This window comes from Opisthocomus hoazin, chromosome 7 (genome assembly GCF_030867145.1).
Source record: "Opisthocomus hoazin isolate bOpiHoa1 chromosome 7, bOpiHoa1.hap1, whole genome shotgun sequence".
Lineage (NCBI taxonomy): Eukaryota > Metazoa > Chordata > Aves > Opisthocomiformes > Opisthocomidae > Opisthocomus > Opisthocomus hoazin.
This window is the reverse complement of record NC_134420.1, coordinates 65,296,467-65,311,511: the sequence shown is the minus strand read 5'-3', so window position 1 is coordinate 65,311,511 and position 15,045 is coordinate 65,296,467. Positions and strand designations below refer to the sequence as shown.

At 56.2% G+C, this 15,045-nt stretch overlaps 3 protein-coding genes across 6 annotated transcripts; 2 read left to right on the top strand and 1 right to left on the bottom strand.

The window, feature by feature from the left end:
- Window positions 1-1,261: 1,261 nt before the first annotated feature.
- JKAMP (JNK1/MAPK8 associated membrane protein) lies at window positions 1,262-5,961 on the bottom strand. Of its 2 annotated transcripts, XM_075426752.1 has the most exons (8): window positions 5,883-5,961; window positions 5,648-5,745; window positions 5,324-5,488; window positions 4,822-4,976; window positions 3,539-3,745; window positions 2,923-3,104; window positions 2,124-2,200; window positions 1,262-1,810 (listed from the first exon to the last, which is right to left on the bottom strand). In XM_075426752.1, the coding sequence occupies exons 1-8, from the start codon at window positions 5,893-5,895 to the stop codon at window positions 1,592-1,594; spliced, it is 1,116 nt and encodes a 371-aa protein (XP_075282867.1). In that variant the 5' UTR covers window positions 5,896-5,961; the 3' UTR covers window positions 1,262-1,591. The 2 variants fall into 2 exon arrangements, with proteins under 2 accessions (XP_075282867.1, XP_075282866.1); XM_075426751.1 differs by lacking the exon at window positions 5,324-5,488 and having other exon boundaries at window positions 5,654-5,745.
- Window positions 5,947-10,351, top strand: L3HYPDH (trans-L-3-hydroxyproline dehydratase). 3 transcript variants are annotated; one of them, XM_075426750.1, is made up of 5 exons: window positions 5,947-6,003; window positions 6,935-7,104; window positions 7,421-7,543; window positions 8,422-8,559; window positions 9,862-10,351. In XM_075426750.1, the coding sequence occupies exons 1-5, from the start codon at window positions 5,994-5,996 to the stop codon at window positions 9,985-9,987; spliced, it is 567 nt and encodes a 188-aa protein (XP_075282865.1). In that variant the 5' UTR covers window positions 5,947-5,993; the 3' UTR covers window positions 9,988-10,351. The 3 variants fall into 3 exon arrangements, with proteins under 3 accessions (XP_075282865.1, XP_075282863.1, XP_075282864.1); XM_075426748.1 differs by lacking the exon at window positions 5,947-6,003 and adding an exon at window positions 6,114-6,648; XM_075426749.1 differs by lacking the exon at window positions 5,947-6,003 and adding an exon at window positions 6,663-6,817.
- A 1,644-nt stretch (window positions 10,352-11,995) lies between these two features.
- On the top strand, window positions 11,996-14,629 carry GPR135 (G protein-coupled receptor 135). Its single transcript, XM_075426408.1, has one exon. It carries the CDS (start codon window positions 12,002-12,004, stop codon window positions 13,286-13,288), a length of 1,287 nt encoding a protein of 428 aa, XP_075282523.1. The 5' UTR covers window positions 11,996-12,001; the 3' UTR covers window positions 13,289-14,629.
- The last annotated feature ends 416 nt before the right edge of the window (window positions 14,630-15,045 follow it).

Sequence of the window (15,045 nt, the reverse complement as noted above, 5' to 3'; positions counted from 1 at the left end):
GTGCATGCAAATTGCTTTTTATACGTAGCAGTTTAGACGGAATTTGTTGGATTTCCCCAAGGAGATCAAATGCTTCCTCGATCCCTAAATAAAGCCTTACTTCTGTATGCAAGACCGAGTTTGTATGCACGCTGTTTTTAGAAGCAGTAAACCTGTCAAACGGCATTTCACAGAAAAAAGCTGTCAGGAAAGGCGTGTCAGATGTCACAAAATCAAACCTTCTACAGAGAAAGAGGAGAGCGACATCACGAGGCAGCCTGGCTGAGGCGATGCCCCTCAACACCCCTGAGCTGCTGGCAGGCTCTGTCCTTACCGACATTGATGGGTAATAGGATAAAAAAAGTATTACCGTCACACTTAAATATTGAAATATCCACTGTTATTAGCACTGCTACCGCCAAAGATCCATACAGTGGGAAGAGTTGAAGTTGAGATCTTCCCCTTACTCTTCTCTTTTCATTTAGACCTTCAGCACCCCCTGCACCTTCTTCCAGACCCTCTGCAGCGCAAAGTTCCAGGTGGCAAACACAGAGGATGATACACGCTTTGGGTACCTTCCCGTACAGCCCAGAGAGCAGACTCCAGCCTGTCAGCGGGTCTTGGGCCTCACAAGTTTTAGCAGTTGTTATCAAGCTGCTCGCATAAAAATTTTCAGGATGTGGAGCAGAGATAACGTTACCTCTTTATGGAGATAAGGAATCTCCAGTTCTTTTATTAAATCTGTGCTGGTTTTGTACTTCAGTCATTGCAGCTGTTTCTGTCATCACAGTGGTGATCCTGCAGAGACCTTTCCCTCCTCAGCTGCCCGCTGCTGCGGTGCGGGTGCAGCCACGGCCCTGCAGCAGGGGACGTGAGCTGCGGGCACCACCGGCACACGGCACTCCCACAGCACGAAGCTAAGGGCTCTGTGAGGAAAGACGCTTCGCTGGCTTACCTGCAGCCAGGGGTTTTCTGACCAGTACCAGGAAGAGAAAATTTTTAATCTGATTGTAGACGGAAATTGATAGTCAAGGTGTAAGAAAATGGATTTAGTGGGAAGGATACGACTGTTTAATCACCTCCGGAAAAAGGTCTCCATCCATGAAGTACTCAGAGCATAAACTGTATGGAGAACACTTCCTCTCCTACCTAGCAGTCAGACTAAAGCATCATATGGAAGCATGCTCAAAATTTTATTTTTTGATGGAAAGAAGACAAAAGTCTGTTTCCAGTGGCAGGGGATAGAAGCTAGAGAATGTGACGAGAAAACCCAACTCTAGGGTATATTTGAGCTCTATGTGTTTTATTGAAAGTCTACTGAAACGCAGGCTCTATTGTTTTATTCAAACAACACCTAAAATATTGTATTAGGAAATAAACATATACAAGCAAACCGCTGTACTGGAATCTGGCACAAGCTTTTTATGCAGATTCACAGTGATCAATCAACACAAAGACGTTCCCTTTGACCTATACCAGATGATACTTCACAAAGAATACAAAGTGCAGCTTTTTAATACTGTACAGTCTCACTCAGTACATAACTAACTTCTTTTAAAACAGAAGTTTCCAAAGCGTAACAAGCACTAGAATTGCTCGGCCCAGGCTCCTTTCAGTGTCCATTGCCACCTTCTGAGAGTATGCGCGACGGCTCGGTGTACTTCGCTGTCAGCAGGTAGAAGAGGGCAGGTGCCGGTACCAAGGCAAGCAGTGGCAGGTCCTGCTCAAGCTTATCCAGTTTGGAAATGGAGATGATTCCATAGGCATGAAGCAACCAGTGGCTGAACAGGACAACAAGTCTTTTCTTCCTGACGAGAAGATCCTTGAAAGTCTTGCAAAACAAACACAACACCCTGTTAGCACCCAGCCCGTTACCTAGCACCCGATGTTTGAGATGTCACAGGTCGGGCACAGAGACTGCACGAGGCCTCCAGGGCTGGAGCCCTCCCTGCACGTAACGCGCTTTCTCAGCGCACTGCAAGAGGAAAGTCTCACAGGAGCTTTCTCCAGTCAGGAGGAGAAGTCATAAAGGACCAGGCTTAAACGCAGAACACGCGGCTGAGAAAAGGCAAGAGACAAAGTGGTCTCTGCTCATTCAAGTATTTTATATTACGAGTTTTAACACAGAGAACACGTTTACATACCTCCACTTCAGAAGCAGACATGTACACAGCCAGTGTCACCAAAGACAGTACCAGTATGATGTAAGGGAAGGCATAGTCTGGAGGCAAACATTGAACGTGTTAGCAGGAAAAAGAACGCATGATACACACGGAGATTGTTGTTGCACACACATCCACGGGTGTGAAGTAAACTACTACAGCCTGCCTCTCATCCTCACACCAAACACATACAGCTGCGAGGGTCAGCTACGCACAACTACTCAACACTTCAGTCTCAGGTTTTCTGATATTTCTAGGTGGAGTTACTTAAATCACTACCCGACAAAGGCAGATAACAAGAAAAGCAGCCAGGTTGAGCGGGGATTTGGTGGCACCATATGACAAGTACGTCCCCACCATATGACAAGTACGCTGGGAGCTAAACAAAAATAGCTGATCTCCCCAAACTTAAACGTCAACCCAGCTCTGAAATCAGACAAAATCAGCCTTAGCAGAAAGTGGAATCAGCTCCCTCTGAAGCAGTTTCCTCTCATACCCCCTCCATTCACTTTCTGGGCACAGGACAGCCTCAGGCAGCACAGACAGAGGTGAAGCCGTGTTGGTTAGGACAGGGCTACTAACGAGGAACCTTTTCAGATAAGGCTACTCACAATAACCTTAAACGATATCCTTATTCTCAAAGCAAACGAAGCGTCATGCCCCTTCCTTCCCTCCCTCCCTCCCAGAAGCCACTTCTTAGCACGTGTTTGTAGATATGTTTATTAGTTAATGATATGTTTATTAGTTTATTTTATGTTATTTATATCAGGAGACAACTCACAGAGCAGGCCTCCTCCAACGGCCTGAAGCACGGTGAGGACAGGGAAGAAGTACAGTGCTGCGTAAATGCTTTTAAACCGGTCAGACTTTCCTAAACCACAGGCAATCTTCTTGACCAGCAGAGGCCGAAGTAGCATCATTAACACAAGACAGAAGGCATAATATATAAACACAATGGTGTACCTGGAAAAAAAAAAAAGAAAAATTCCTTAAAACTTGCAGTTCTTTTTCTCCTGCAGACTCAACTCAGAACCAGGGAACGTGAGGCTAGAGTCAGCCAAGTCTAAAGAATTGACAGTCAAAGGACCTAAACACAGAACGATGGGCTCGCTTTTCCTAGGGGAAACAGTCAAAATGTAGCAAAGGGGGAAAGGAAAAAAAAGTCTTACACTTCATAGCTAAATAGCCTGGACTATGCCACCTTCTTTGCTGACTCCGAAAGCCATCAGGTGTTGCAAAGCATTTCCTGCATAAAGCAGCTCAGTGCCTGAGACTTCAGTGGATTGACACTCACTGCTCCGTGTCGTATCTGAACGCTTTTTGAGAAAAGGCATGGACAGAAACAGGCTTGTGTAAGAGGGAGGGACAGACAGGAGCACAAAAGCCCTCGCACTCACAGGGGATAGACTGCTTCATGAGTGCAGTGCACTGTGGTGACGTAGTCGGGGCTCGGGTTGTAGAGCATCGTGTACCAGTCCGAGAGCTTCTTCACCTTGCAGGAGCGGATGTACAGAGAGCCGACAGGGTCACTGACGAGCAGCGTAACAACGGCCGCGACGCTGCACTCCAACGAGGCAGTGATGTGCTGCAGCAATGCGCTGGAACTGTGGAAGGAGAAAGAAATTTACTACTATTTTGCCAACTCTATAGGAAACCCAACCACCGACTGAGAAGTGGAGGTCCACGCACTGCAGAACCTTCTGCAGAGTTAATATTCACCGTGACCCAAGGTTAGGACAGCTCCGCTTGACTGAAAAGTATTTGGAGGTGAATGTGAAAACTCATTTACAATCTCAGATCATTTAGTGTGCAAAATGTGACTGAATGACATTCCAGGGGAGGGCGGGGGTTAACAGAGAGCATCTGCCACTCAGCTTATTGCCGCCCTGCTCTAACAGCGACACGTCTTAAAGGAAAGCTTGCTGTAGCAGCGGCACCCTGTCAGGTGAGGGACAACAACACTCAATGCTGCAGCTTCACAGAAAGGAGCAGCGAGGAGCAGACACCGCACGTCTCAGAAGGGATAACATTGTTACATTTAAGCAAAATTTTCACAGCTGCAAGTTCTTGTTAAAGATGGTATATATTCATACGTTAAACTCTGTTTGTCCTCTATGTTTTCAGTGTTTGGTGCACTCCAGAGTCATCACTTCTTAAAAGTTCCAGCCCAGCACCTAACAGCTACACACAGCTGTGGTTTTAAACCTCTTTTTTACAGGTTGACGCTCCCTGCTGACGTAAAGGTTACACCAGGTGTGCTGCCTGGACCAAAACCCAGCATACACATTCCTACAGAGAAAACTCAAACCCATCCTCCCGCTGCAAGCACACAGCAGCACTGATCTGCGGGTGGTAGGTTTGGCCCAGGAGAGGGGGGATGGCACGTTCTCACCCACTACGGGGAAACCCAGCCCAGCCCCAACTGCCAGACGGACTGGGCACCGCCACATTAAAGAGACACAGACCACGCCCTGAGGGCAGGGACTGGCAAGAAGGACCTGCAGGGCTCGTACCTTTGTAAATAAACCCCCCTCAAGCTGCCCAAAGCTCACGTGCTACCGTATCAGCTCAACCAACAGCACAGACCACTGCACAGCTCAGTTCAGCATCTTACACTGATCACTCGTGGACACGAGATCCCCATTTTTAAATAACTTATCTGAAGAAGGGGCACACAAACCTCTTTTTTCCTGAATACCATTCAATAAAGAACCAGTGTAAAACCAGGGGCAGCATGGCCATGAAGCCGAGGTACAGCCAGTCATAGCGGTCCGGAGATCCCACGCATTCCCGGCAGATTTTGTTGTCATCGGTTCTTTGGCCTCTAGGGCACACCTACGAAGAGCAGAGACTGTATTGACAAAGCAGCCAAGTACAAACAACAAATCCTCGTGGTTCTGGACAAACAGTTTGAAGTAGTACTGGGGCAAGAAATCTATCAGATTTTTAAAGAGACAAAACATTAGCCGCAGCGATTTCTCAGCTCACACTGGCCTTGCTCTCTCTGGCTCTTGTTTCTTAATACAAAAAAGGTGAAGCACGTTTAAAAGGCTTCATGCAAGACTCCCTTCTCCTCTCCCGCTGTCACACCACCTCCCTTCCAGCGCTAAGCTCTCCCGCCAGGCTGCTCACCACCGCTGCCCCAGAGCTGCTCGCTCATCATTAGTCCACCCTCCCCGGACCTTCGGTAACATCAGTGGGCAGAGAGATTTCAGCCCAGCTCTCCGCATCATCCCGTTCTCTTCCCGCTTCCGCAGCCCCTCGGCTTGGCTCCGGTTCAGCACCGGGCCTTCAGCACCTCCTTCAGTGAACGTGCCACCGAGCAGCTCCCGCTTTCGGTAAGGGAGCTCCGCCCGCCCCTCGCGGCCCCGCCTCCACCCGCTCCCGGGGCGCCTCGGGCCGGGCCGCCGTGCCGCCGGCACCGGGACCCGCATCGGCCCCCGGCGTGCTGCGGCAGGCCCGGCCCGGGAGGGAGCGGGGTCGTGCCCCTCCCCTCCCCGCCCCGCGCTCACCCCGCAGTCTCCATAGGTCTCCACGGAGCCGTTGACGGCCAGGACGGTCCTGCCGCAGTACAGGCCGAGGCAGGCGGGCTGGATGTCCACAGCTGCGGGGGGGGGGGGAGAGCGTAGACCGCGTTACCGCGCCGCCTGGCAACCCCCCAGCCCGGTACCGCCGGGCCCGGCGCCCCTCGCCCGGCCAGGCCAGACCCGGCGCGCCCCGGCCCGGCCCGGCCCGTCCTACCAGAGCGGAACATCCCTGTAACCCGTCAACGAACTCTCCTCCTCCACCCAGCTACTTCCGGAGACGCCACTTCCGCTTCCGACGCGAGGCCAAGCTCCACCCCACGGAGGAATGCTCTCGCGTAAGGGGCGGGGTTTCCCTGCCCGTGGGCGCGGCCACACGCGGGGGCGGGATTTCTCCGCCTCGGGGGCGTGGCCTCGGGCGGGGGGGGCTTGTACCGCGGGGTCCGCAATGGCGGCGGCGGAGGGTGGCGGCGGGGTGGGGGAGCGGCGGTTGCCGCCTCACTCGCCGTCGGGCCTGGTGTTGCGGACAGTGGAGATGCACACGGGCGGCGAGCCGCTGCGCATCGTCCCGCGGCTGGAGGCGGTGGAGGAGGCGGCGGCGGCGGGGCTGTCGCTGCTGTCGCTGCGGAGGGAGGTGTCGGCGGCGCAGGACCACGTGCGGCGGGCGCTGGTGCACGAGCCGCGGGGCCACGCCGGGATGTACGGGGCGGTGGTAGTGCGGGGCGGGCCCGCCGCCGCCGGAGCCCACCTGGCCGCCATCTTCCTGCACGGCACCGGCTGCAGCGCCATGTGCGGCCATGCCGTCCTGGCCCTCGGCCGCTTCGCCCTCGACTACGGGCTGGTGGCGGCACCCAGCCCGCCCGAGGCCGCCGTCCGCCTGCGCTGCCCCTGCGGCCCCGTCACCGCCTTCGTCCCCTGGGACGGCCGCCGCAGTGGCAACCCTGTCCGCTTCCACAGCGTGCCCGCCTTCGCCGCCGCCACCGGTGGGGATCGGGCCCGCCGCCAGGAGGGGAGGGCTTGGTGGTGGTCGGGGGATAGAAACCCACTGAGGGGCGTCTGGAAAACCCCCCCCAACTCCAGTGTCCCCCTGGGGTGGGGCGAGGCCGTCGGGAACGGTGTAAGGTGCCATGCACCACCGTGCCGTGGGGGCATGTGAGTTGTCATCACTGACCCCCCCTTGCCTGTGGCCAGGTTCCCTCGCTCCGCGTGCGAGCCCACCACTCAGCAGGGCTTCCCCCCCCTCACTACCCCCGCCGTTTCTCTGCCCAGACTTGGCCATCGACGTCCCTGGTCATGGGAAGATGGTGGTCGACATCGGCTACGGTGGCACTTACTACGCCTTCCTGAGCGCCGAGCAGCTGGGCCTCGACGTGTGCTGTTCGAAGACCAGAGACCTCGTCAGCGCGGCGAGCGCGGTGACGGAAGCGGTGAAGAAACAGGTACGGCGGAGCACTGCGGTCCCCAGCGTGTCCCCTTCGGGGTGACTGCACCACCCTGAGCCCCTTTATTCCCCCGAGGCGCTCGAGATGGGAGCGAGCCCCGTCCTTCCAGCCCCGTGTTGAACTTCAGAGTCCTCCTCCAGCCTCACAAGGGCGTGAGGAGGAGCTCACCGTCCTGCTGCGACCGTCTCTGTTAGTGGAGCAGCCACGGTGGGAACACGGCGGTGTGGCCTCGTCCCCTCCCTCTGGTCCCTCGAGGAAGCTGCGCTGAGCGTGCGGCCGCCTGCCGTGGTGAATCTCTTTCTGCTGTTCCCAGTTCACGCTTCATCACCCTGAAAGTGAAGACCTGGCTTTCCTCTACGGCACCATACTGACGGATGGGAAAGACGCCTTTAGCGAGGAGCCCACCACCAACATCTGCGTGTTTGCAGACGAACAGGTACGGAAAAGGGCTCTTCTCAAGCGCGCAAGGCAGCGCCTTTTTCCCTTCTGCACAGACGAGAGATGCTTCTGCCTCTCGTTTTAGGCAGTGAGCGTTGCTTCTGCTGCAGTGATGTCTCTGGAGAGCCGAGTGTCACTTGACACGTGCAGTTTCAGCTCCTAGTGACAGAAATACTTCTGCACGTCTCAGATGGCAGCATTTTAAAAAGGTTCATACCCATGCCCCATCGCTAGGAATTTCACGGGAGTTCAGGGGGAGTGGGATCCCCGCAAACGCAGTGCATGTTCTTAATCCAGTCCTAATCCAGGGAACAGCTGCTGGGGATCAGCAGAGCGGGAGAGAGAAGAGGAGGTGTAAACTTTCATCCCTGCCTGCCATGGAGAAGGTGTCACATAAATAGCAGGGGAAGTTTCGGCTGGGCTTCCAGCGGCCAGGGGTGCGGAGCGTTGGGACAGATCTCCTCGGAGGCTGGCCAGCGCTGTGCTTTCGGAGGCTGTAAAAACCAGGCTGGCCAGCAGCTCTCTCGGGTAGCGTAAGGAGAGCTGATCCTACCTTGACGCGTGAGAGCGGGGAAGGTGGCCTCTGCCCCTCTCGGTCCTTTTGCTATGATGCTGGGAAGCTTTCAGGCACTCCCTAAACAGCCTCAATATTAATCATATCCCTCAGCCCTACTGGTTTGCGGAAGCTGACCGCAATCCAAAAGTGCCTGCTTATTTTGCCTTCACGTTTGTGATGTATCCAGGTTCTGTACAAACCCCTGGGCTAGGCGGATTTCCCCTAAGCACAGTATAAAGGCGGCAAAGAGAACTGAGGGGAGCATTATTGTTTCCTGCTGAAACCCAAAATGCTGCAGCTGGTTCATCTTCTGAATGCAGGTCGACCGAAGTCCGACGGGTTCGGGTGTGACGGCCCGCATCGCCTTGCAGTACCATAAGGGACTCATCCAGCTGGATCAGACCAGAACCTTTCGGAGCAGCACCACAGGCTCGTTGTTCACTGGGAAGGCGGTGAAGGCAAGTGGCTTGTGCTGGACTTTCCCTCGGTCCTGAGGACTGCTTGGAAAAGTGCCTTGGCTCGGTGGAGAAGCAGAAAAGACTTTCTGTGCCTGGGGAAGGGTGTGTGGAAGGAGGGAGGTGCCTGAGGGTCCTGCCTTCCCACAAGCCTCACACTTCAGGATTTTTTGTTTGGGATGCAGCCAACAGTAAGACCTTGTTCTGGTGCGTGGCTTCACTGCAAGTGCTCTTTCAACCATCAGGAAAGGTCTGGGGGGAGAAATACCTCCAGTGCTGATGTAGATAAGTCAATCTGGTCCGCTCTTGGTGGCAGCTGAGGGTGGATTCCTGCTTTAGTCCCCTCTTCCCTGCTCGAAGGCTGAGCGTGGTGTTTGGAGCTGTAGAAGCTGGGTCTGTGCCTCCGGATTCCCAGGCCCAGCCCTGGCCCTGTGGCATCTGGCAGCACGTGGCTGCGAAGGTTTGGACATAGAATCAATTGTAGAATGGTTTGGGTCAGAAGGGACCTTTTACATCACCCAGTCCCACCCCCCTGCCATGGGCAGGGACCCTTTCCACCAGAGTAGGGTGCTCAAAGCCCCGTCCAGCCTGGCCTTGAACACTGACAGGGAAGGGGCAGCCACAGCTTCTCTGGGCAACCTGGGCCAGGGCCTCACCACCCTCAGAGTCAAGAATTTCTTCCTTAGATCTAATCCCAGTCTACCCTCTTTCAGTTTAAAGCCATTACCTTTTGTCCTGTCACGCCATGCCCTTGTGAAAAGCCCCTCTCCAGCTCTCTCGCAGGCCCCTTCAGGCACTGGCAGGCTTCTCTAAGGTCTCCCCAGAGCCTTCTCTTCTCTGGGCTGAACAGCCCCAACTCTCCCAGCCTTTCCTCACAGCAGAGGTGCTCCAGCCCTTGGATCATTGCTGTGGCCTCCTCTGGCCCAGCTCCAACAAATCCAGGTCTGTCCTGTGCTGAGGGCTCCAGAGCTGGACGCAGGACTCCCGGGGCCATCTTGCCAGAGTGGGGCAGAGGGACATGCCCCAGGGAGCTCTCGGTCCCTGGGTGCAAGTGGCCACCAGCTTGTCGGCCTCCTCTGAGTCTGTGGTGGTGTGAGGGCTCGTGAGCTCAGGGCAGGGGCAGCAGCCGTGCAGGTGTGGCGAGGTGGTGAAGGGGCTGCTGCACGGTTTGGGATGTGCCTGGGCAGGGCAGAGCGCTCGGTGAGGGGTGTCTCTGCCGAAGTGACGGGTAGCACTGGCATTTGGTGGGGTTGGGAGAGCAGAGAACCTCATGTCGCCTCTGTCCTGATCCCAATCCCTCTGCAGGAAGCCAAGTTTGGGGACTACAATGCTGTCATCGTGGAAGTCTCAGGAGAAGCCTTCTACACCGGTACAGCCACCTTCACTGTCGAAGAGGAGGACCCGCTGAAATATGGCTTCTTGTTCAAGTGATCCGAGCCCCTGGGCCACGGCAAAGTCTCACTGATGGTGCCGCGCTTCCCCTGCCCATGCATTCCTCTTCTGCTGCTCCACACGGCTCACTGCGATACGCCAGAGCAACAGGACCAGCCTTTCGTTGTGCGCCGTGTTTCAGAATGATGGGCTGTGTTCCCCTGTTGTGATTAGCATATTGGGTGCGTTGTGATTAGCATATATAGGCTGCTCTGAGAAGCCATAATATTTTTCCTCTTTTTTTTTAAATAATTTTTCACAGAAAATGGAGCTGATCTTGGAGATCAGTCTTCAAATTTACGTGCCTTCTCTACATCCGCAAACTACTAATTTTAAAGCCAGATTCCTATTAAATGCCAGCTGCAAACACTGCCTTTCTCCTCTTGTTTTGACTGCCGGAGCTCATTTCCAGGCTCTGCCGAGTGTGTCGCGGCTGTTGGCTTTGGCTTGCCTGCTCTTCCTCGATGGTTAACATTCAACAGGAGCAGCTGTGTTCGGAGGTCTGAGCCATTATGACCTTTGATTGCAAAATTATTTACCAGCGATTTTGCCTCAGCCCGGAGGCAGCTTGCGCAGCAGAGTGCTGTCCACGTGTGTCCGTCGAGGGCGGGGGGGGGTTGCTGGTGGAAAAACCAAACCGAGCCCCGGGCTGTAGGCAGACATTTGCAGCGGTGGAAGCAGAGCTTCAGACCCCTTGGGGCCTGTAGTTTTCACTCTGTCTCTGGATGAAGCGGTGTTCATTTATCAAAGACACTGGTGGGAGCGCGCCTTGTTAAAACGAGACATGAAAGGGGGGATGGATCCTCTCCTGATAGCTCCTGGAGCAGAAGGGAGCAAGTCACAACGGAGAGCTTGGAAGAGGCTGGTGTGGAAAAGCCTGAGAGGAATTTGTTCTGTCAAATTGAGAATTATAACTCTGGAACAGGAAGAAACAATAATCCCCACGTTCAGAGAGCGGCTGTGCTGCCGGTGGAGGTTTTCTAGGCTGGTGCCTGGGGCTGTTGCTCCCAGCTGTCCTGTAACCCTGGATAAATCCCGTACAGCCTCTGGTGCGGGGCAGCAAGGACTGGCACACATGTCTTCCATGCCCGCAGGAGCAAACTCCTCCGCGTGTTCCTTGCTGCTGGGCATCTCCCCTGTGATCAGCCCCCCAGCCCGGCGCCTGGGGAGGAGCTGGGGCAGCAAGCCCAGCGCAGGAAAGTGGGACGCTCTTCAGCCATTAATTGGACGCAGCCTTCGTTATCTACTCACTATCCCCCATCCTGAAGAAATTTTTCGCGTAGGCGCAGGTGGCCTCAGCGTGGCTGGGAGGGGGGGGACACAGGGTCCTGCTGCCTGTGCAGGGGTCCCCGGCCTGACCCCTCAACCCCGGAGCTTGTGAGACCGCAGCCCGGAGAGCAGAGGGGGTGGTCCGGGCCTCTGCCCAAGCACCGAGGGTGGGGAGCTGGCCCCTGCTCCTTGGTGAGGGGAGAGGGGCTGTGAGGGGAGAGGGGCTATTGGGGGAGAGGGGCCCAGAAAGGAGAGAGCCATGAGGGGAGAGGGGCTGGGAAAGGAGAGATCTGTGAGGGCAGAGGGGCTGGGAGAGGAGAGGGCTGTGAGGGGAGAAGGGCCATGACGGGAGAGAGGCTGTGAGGGGAGAGGGACCCTGAGGGGAGAGGGGCTGTGAGGGGAGAGGGACCCTGAGGGGAGAGGGGCTGTGAGGGGAGAGGGACCCTGAGGGTAGAGTGACCCTGCGGGGAGAGCGCCGTGAGGGGAGAGCGACTGCGGGGCCCGCTCCCCGACTCGGACGGCGATGACGCCGGTGTGGCTGGGGGGGCTGTCCCCGTCCCCAGCCCGGCCGTCACGGCGGGGTCTCCCTGCCCCGCGGTTCGGGCGCGCCGGGGCGGGCCGGGCCGGTTCCCCGGGTAACGGGCGGCCGGGCGACGTCAGCGGCTGGCGGGGCCGGCGCGGGCGGCCGGGCGGGCGGGGAGCGCTCCGCAGCCTTGGCGGCGGGGGCCGGGGCGTGAGGCTGCGCATGGAGCCGGCGGCGGCCGCGCCGGGCAACCTCTCCCGCGGCGGCGGCGGCGGCGGCGGCGGCAACGAGAGCGGCGGGGCGGCGGCGGCAGGAGCGGGCTGGGCGGCGGGGTGGGCGGCGGCGGCGCTGGGCTCGCAGGCGCTGGCGCTGCTGCTGATCTTCGCCCTCTCGTCGCTGGGTAACGGGGCGGTGGTGCTGGTGATCGCCCGGCACCGGCAGCTCCGCACGGTCACCAACGCCTTCGTCCTGTCGCTGTCTCTGTCGGAGCTGCTGGGCGCCCTGCTCTGCCTGCCCCTCGCCTTCCTCGGCCTGCTCGGCCGCCCGCCCGGCGCCCGGCTCTTCGGGCAGCGCCTCTGCTTAGCCAGCGCCGCTCTCCACGCCGGGCTGGGCATCGCCGCCACCCTCACCATGGCCCTGCTCTCCTTCGACCGCTACTGCGCCATCGTCCGCCAGCCCCGCCACAAGATGGGCCGCCGCCGCGCCGCCCGGCTCCTGGCCGCCGTCTGGCTGGCCGCCCTGGCCCTGGCCGGGCCCTGGTACGGGCTGGCGGGCGAGGGGCGGCGAGAGGCCCGGCCCGGGGCCTACCGCTGCGTCTACGTGCTGCCCTGGGGCTCCTCCCGGCTGGGGCCACCCTACGGCGCGGCCCTCATCGTGCTCTGCTACCTCCTGCCCTTCGCCCTCATGTGCTTCTGCCACTACAACATCTGCCGGGCGGTGCGGCTGGCCGAGAGCCGCGTGCGGCCCCTCACCACCTACGGGCACCTGCTGCGGGCCTATGGGGAGATGCGCACGGCCACCACCGTCCTCATCATGATCGTCTCCATCATCTGCTGCTGGGGGCCCTACTGCATCCTGGGGCTGGCCGCCGCCGCTGGCCGCCTGCCCTTCTCGCCCACCATGGACACTGTGGCCAGCGGGATGGCCTGGGCCAACGGCGCCATCAACCCCCTCATCTACGCCGCCCGCAACCCTAACATCTCCGTGCTGCTGCGGCGCAGCCGTGAGGGCGGCTACAGGACTAGGAACAACGTGGCAGCTTACCTCTCGGCCCCGGGCCGCCGGCCGGAGCCCCGGAACCAGGCTGACCGCATGCAGGAGCGCTATGTCAACCGTCAGGGTGGCCCCCTGGGCAGCACCGTGTCCTCCTCCAGCCCGGCGAGCGGGGGAGAAGTGGCCATGTGGGCCTGCAAGAACCCTGCCGTCCTCTTCTGTCGGGATGGACAGCCGGACACCATCTCTGAGGCCGCCTTGCAGGCCAAAGCAGACACTGTTGACACCAGCCTCTGAAAGGATCAGAGTCCGGGACAGAGGCATTGGGTCCTGGAGCTGTCTTCCCGAGGAAATGCGGGGAGCCCCGGCACTCGGAGCCCTTTGCAGCTGGACTACCAGGAAATCAGAGAGACAGGACTGCGTGAGCCACAGTGTGGTTTCTTCTCCATCGTGTGAGCTCTGATTTGGCAACCCAGTGTGTGAGCAGCGAGAGCCCCACAGGGAAAGGAAGCCCCCCTTGCCTTTCAGCAGGCCTGATGCGCTGATGGTAGCCACCGAGCCCAGCCAGCACAAGAGCTTGACTGCAAGAACAAAACAGTGTTTGCTCCAGTCCTGCAAAAAGTGCCACAGCGAAGCTGAGACAGACACAAAAATACAGCCCAAACCGCCTGACTGTGTGAGCTGTTTGTTAAGTGCCAAAAAAGCAATTGAAAGCTGAGCACTGGCAGCTGGAGGACACTCTGAAAACACCACACTGTGAAAACCGCATAATGGCAGGAAAGTGTTGCTTTAACCCATTATGTGTGGTAGTGCTGATAGTCAGAAAGTCATAGACTGTAGGACGGGCTGAAAAAGCAATCTATTAAGATGATATGTTTTTCTCCCAAACACCCACGCATAACAGAACAGTAATTGCTGTGACAGGGAAGAGGTATGATACCGGGAGGGAGGGAAAGGAAGATGGAAGAAACCTCATTTGTCAGAATTTTACAGTTACAGTCAGCTTAAAATGCTATGAATATGAGAAATGAGAGTTTTTCAGAGAGGCTGAGGAAAAGGGTGTGGGTGTAGACTATGGTGTCGCTGAGTTTGTGCACAAGGTGTGCGTTTTCTTTCCGAGCTCATCCAAAGTGTCTCGCATCTCCAAGAGCTGAACCATGTTTTGAGGAGACTTGCGATAGAGGTGCGTATCTGAAGAGAGGCACAGCAATACCATGTGCTCTTTGTGTGCTCTTAAGCATGTGAAAATGTGTATATGCAGAGAACAGATATTGCTGTACTGATGGCAGCAATCTGCTGCTGGAGTTTAATATTTAATAACTATCTCTGTTTGCCATTGAAAAAAAAAGGGGAATAACACAGTGGAAGTGCGATTGCACGGCATAAATTCATATGAATTTATCAGTGTAATTTTTTTGTCCAAGGTCCTAAAGCCTTAAATTAGTACTTTGAACCAGAAACTAAGACTGAGCCTTCCTGTGTCTTTGCCAGAGTTCAATGTGAAAGACCAGCAGTGTTTTTCTTGTACAGGCTTTAAAAATACGATGTTACTGTTTTACCGGCTTTTTCAACTATTTGTGACCCAAGTGAACATCCTACCATTATTTTGTAAGTGAGACAAGAAATAAATTGTCTTTTATGCAGGAGATTGAAGTGTCTCAGCCTGGCATCATTCTCAGTCCAGCCTTGAGAAGGGAACTCCTGTAAAAAATTGCCAGATGCATGATAGTAGAGAGACCAAATTGTTTGTGAAATGTTAATGCAGCCGTTTTCCATGCTGTAAGCATTAGTATAATCTCCTTCTGTGATGCTCCTGAAGTCCACGAGGAAAGGATTTGACCCTTGACTACTTCTCAGCACTGGTACTTTGCCCTGCACGTCCTGGATTTTGCAAGTTGAGTAGCGTATTCATACTGTTTCACAGAGAATCTGTGCAGAAAACCCACAGCTTTTCACAGAAGCTGCTTGACAGCAAGTGAACACTAATGGCTTGTTAAAAGGGTAGGACAGGAATTTCTTGCATACCTGCCCTTCCGCAGCAAGGAATGGTTCCT

Excerpts from the sequence above, each read along its gene's own strand:
- GPR135 (XM_075426408.1), top strand. The coding sequence starts at position 12,002 with ATGGAGCCGGCGGCGGCCGCGCCGGGCAACCTCTCCCGCGGCGGCGGC.
- JKAMP (XM_075426752.1), bottom strand. Across the intron at positions 5,489-5,647 it reads ATGGAGACTGCGGGGTGAGC|CTCCCTTACCGAAAGCGGGA; the intron begins GCGGGGCGGGGA and ends GGGCGGGCGGAG. Across the intron at positions 2,201-2,922 it reads CGTTGGAGGAGGCCTGCTCT|ACTATGCCTTCCCTTACATC; the intron begins GTGAGTTGTCTC and ends GTTTGCCTCCAG.
- L3HYPDH (XM_075426748.1), top strand. The coding sequence starts at position 6,114 with ATGGCGGCGGCGGAGGGTGGCGGCGGGGTGGGGGAGCGGCGGTTGCCG. Across the intron at positions 7,105-7,420 it reads CGGAAGCGGTGAAGAAACAG|TTCACGCTTCATCACCCTGA; the intron begins GTACGGCGGAGC and ends TGCTGTTCCCAG. Across the intron at positions 8,560-9,861 it reads TCACTGGGAAGGCGGTGAAG|GAAGCCAAGTTTGGGGACTA; the intron begins GCAAGTGGCTTG and ends ATCCCTCTGCAG.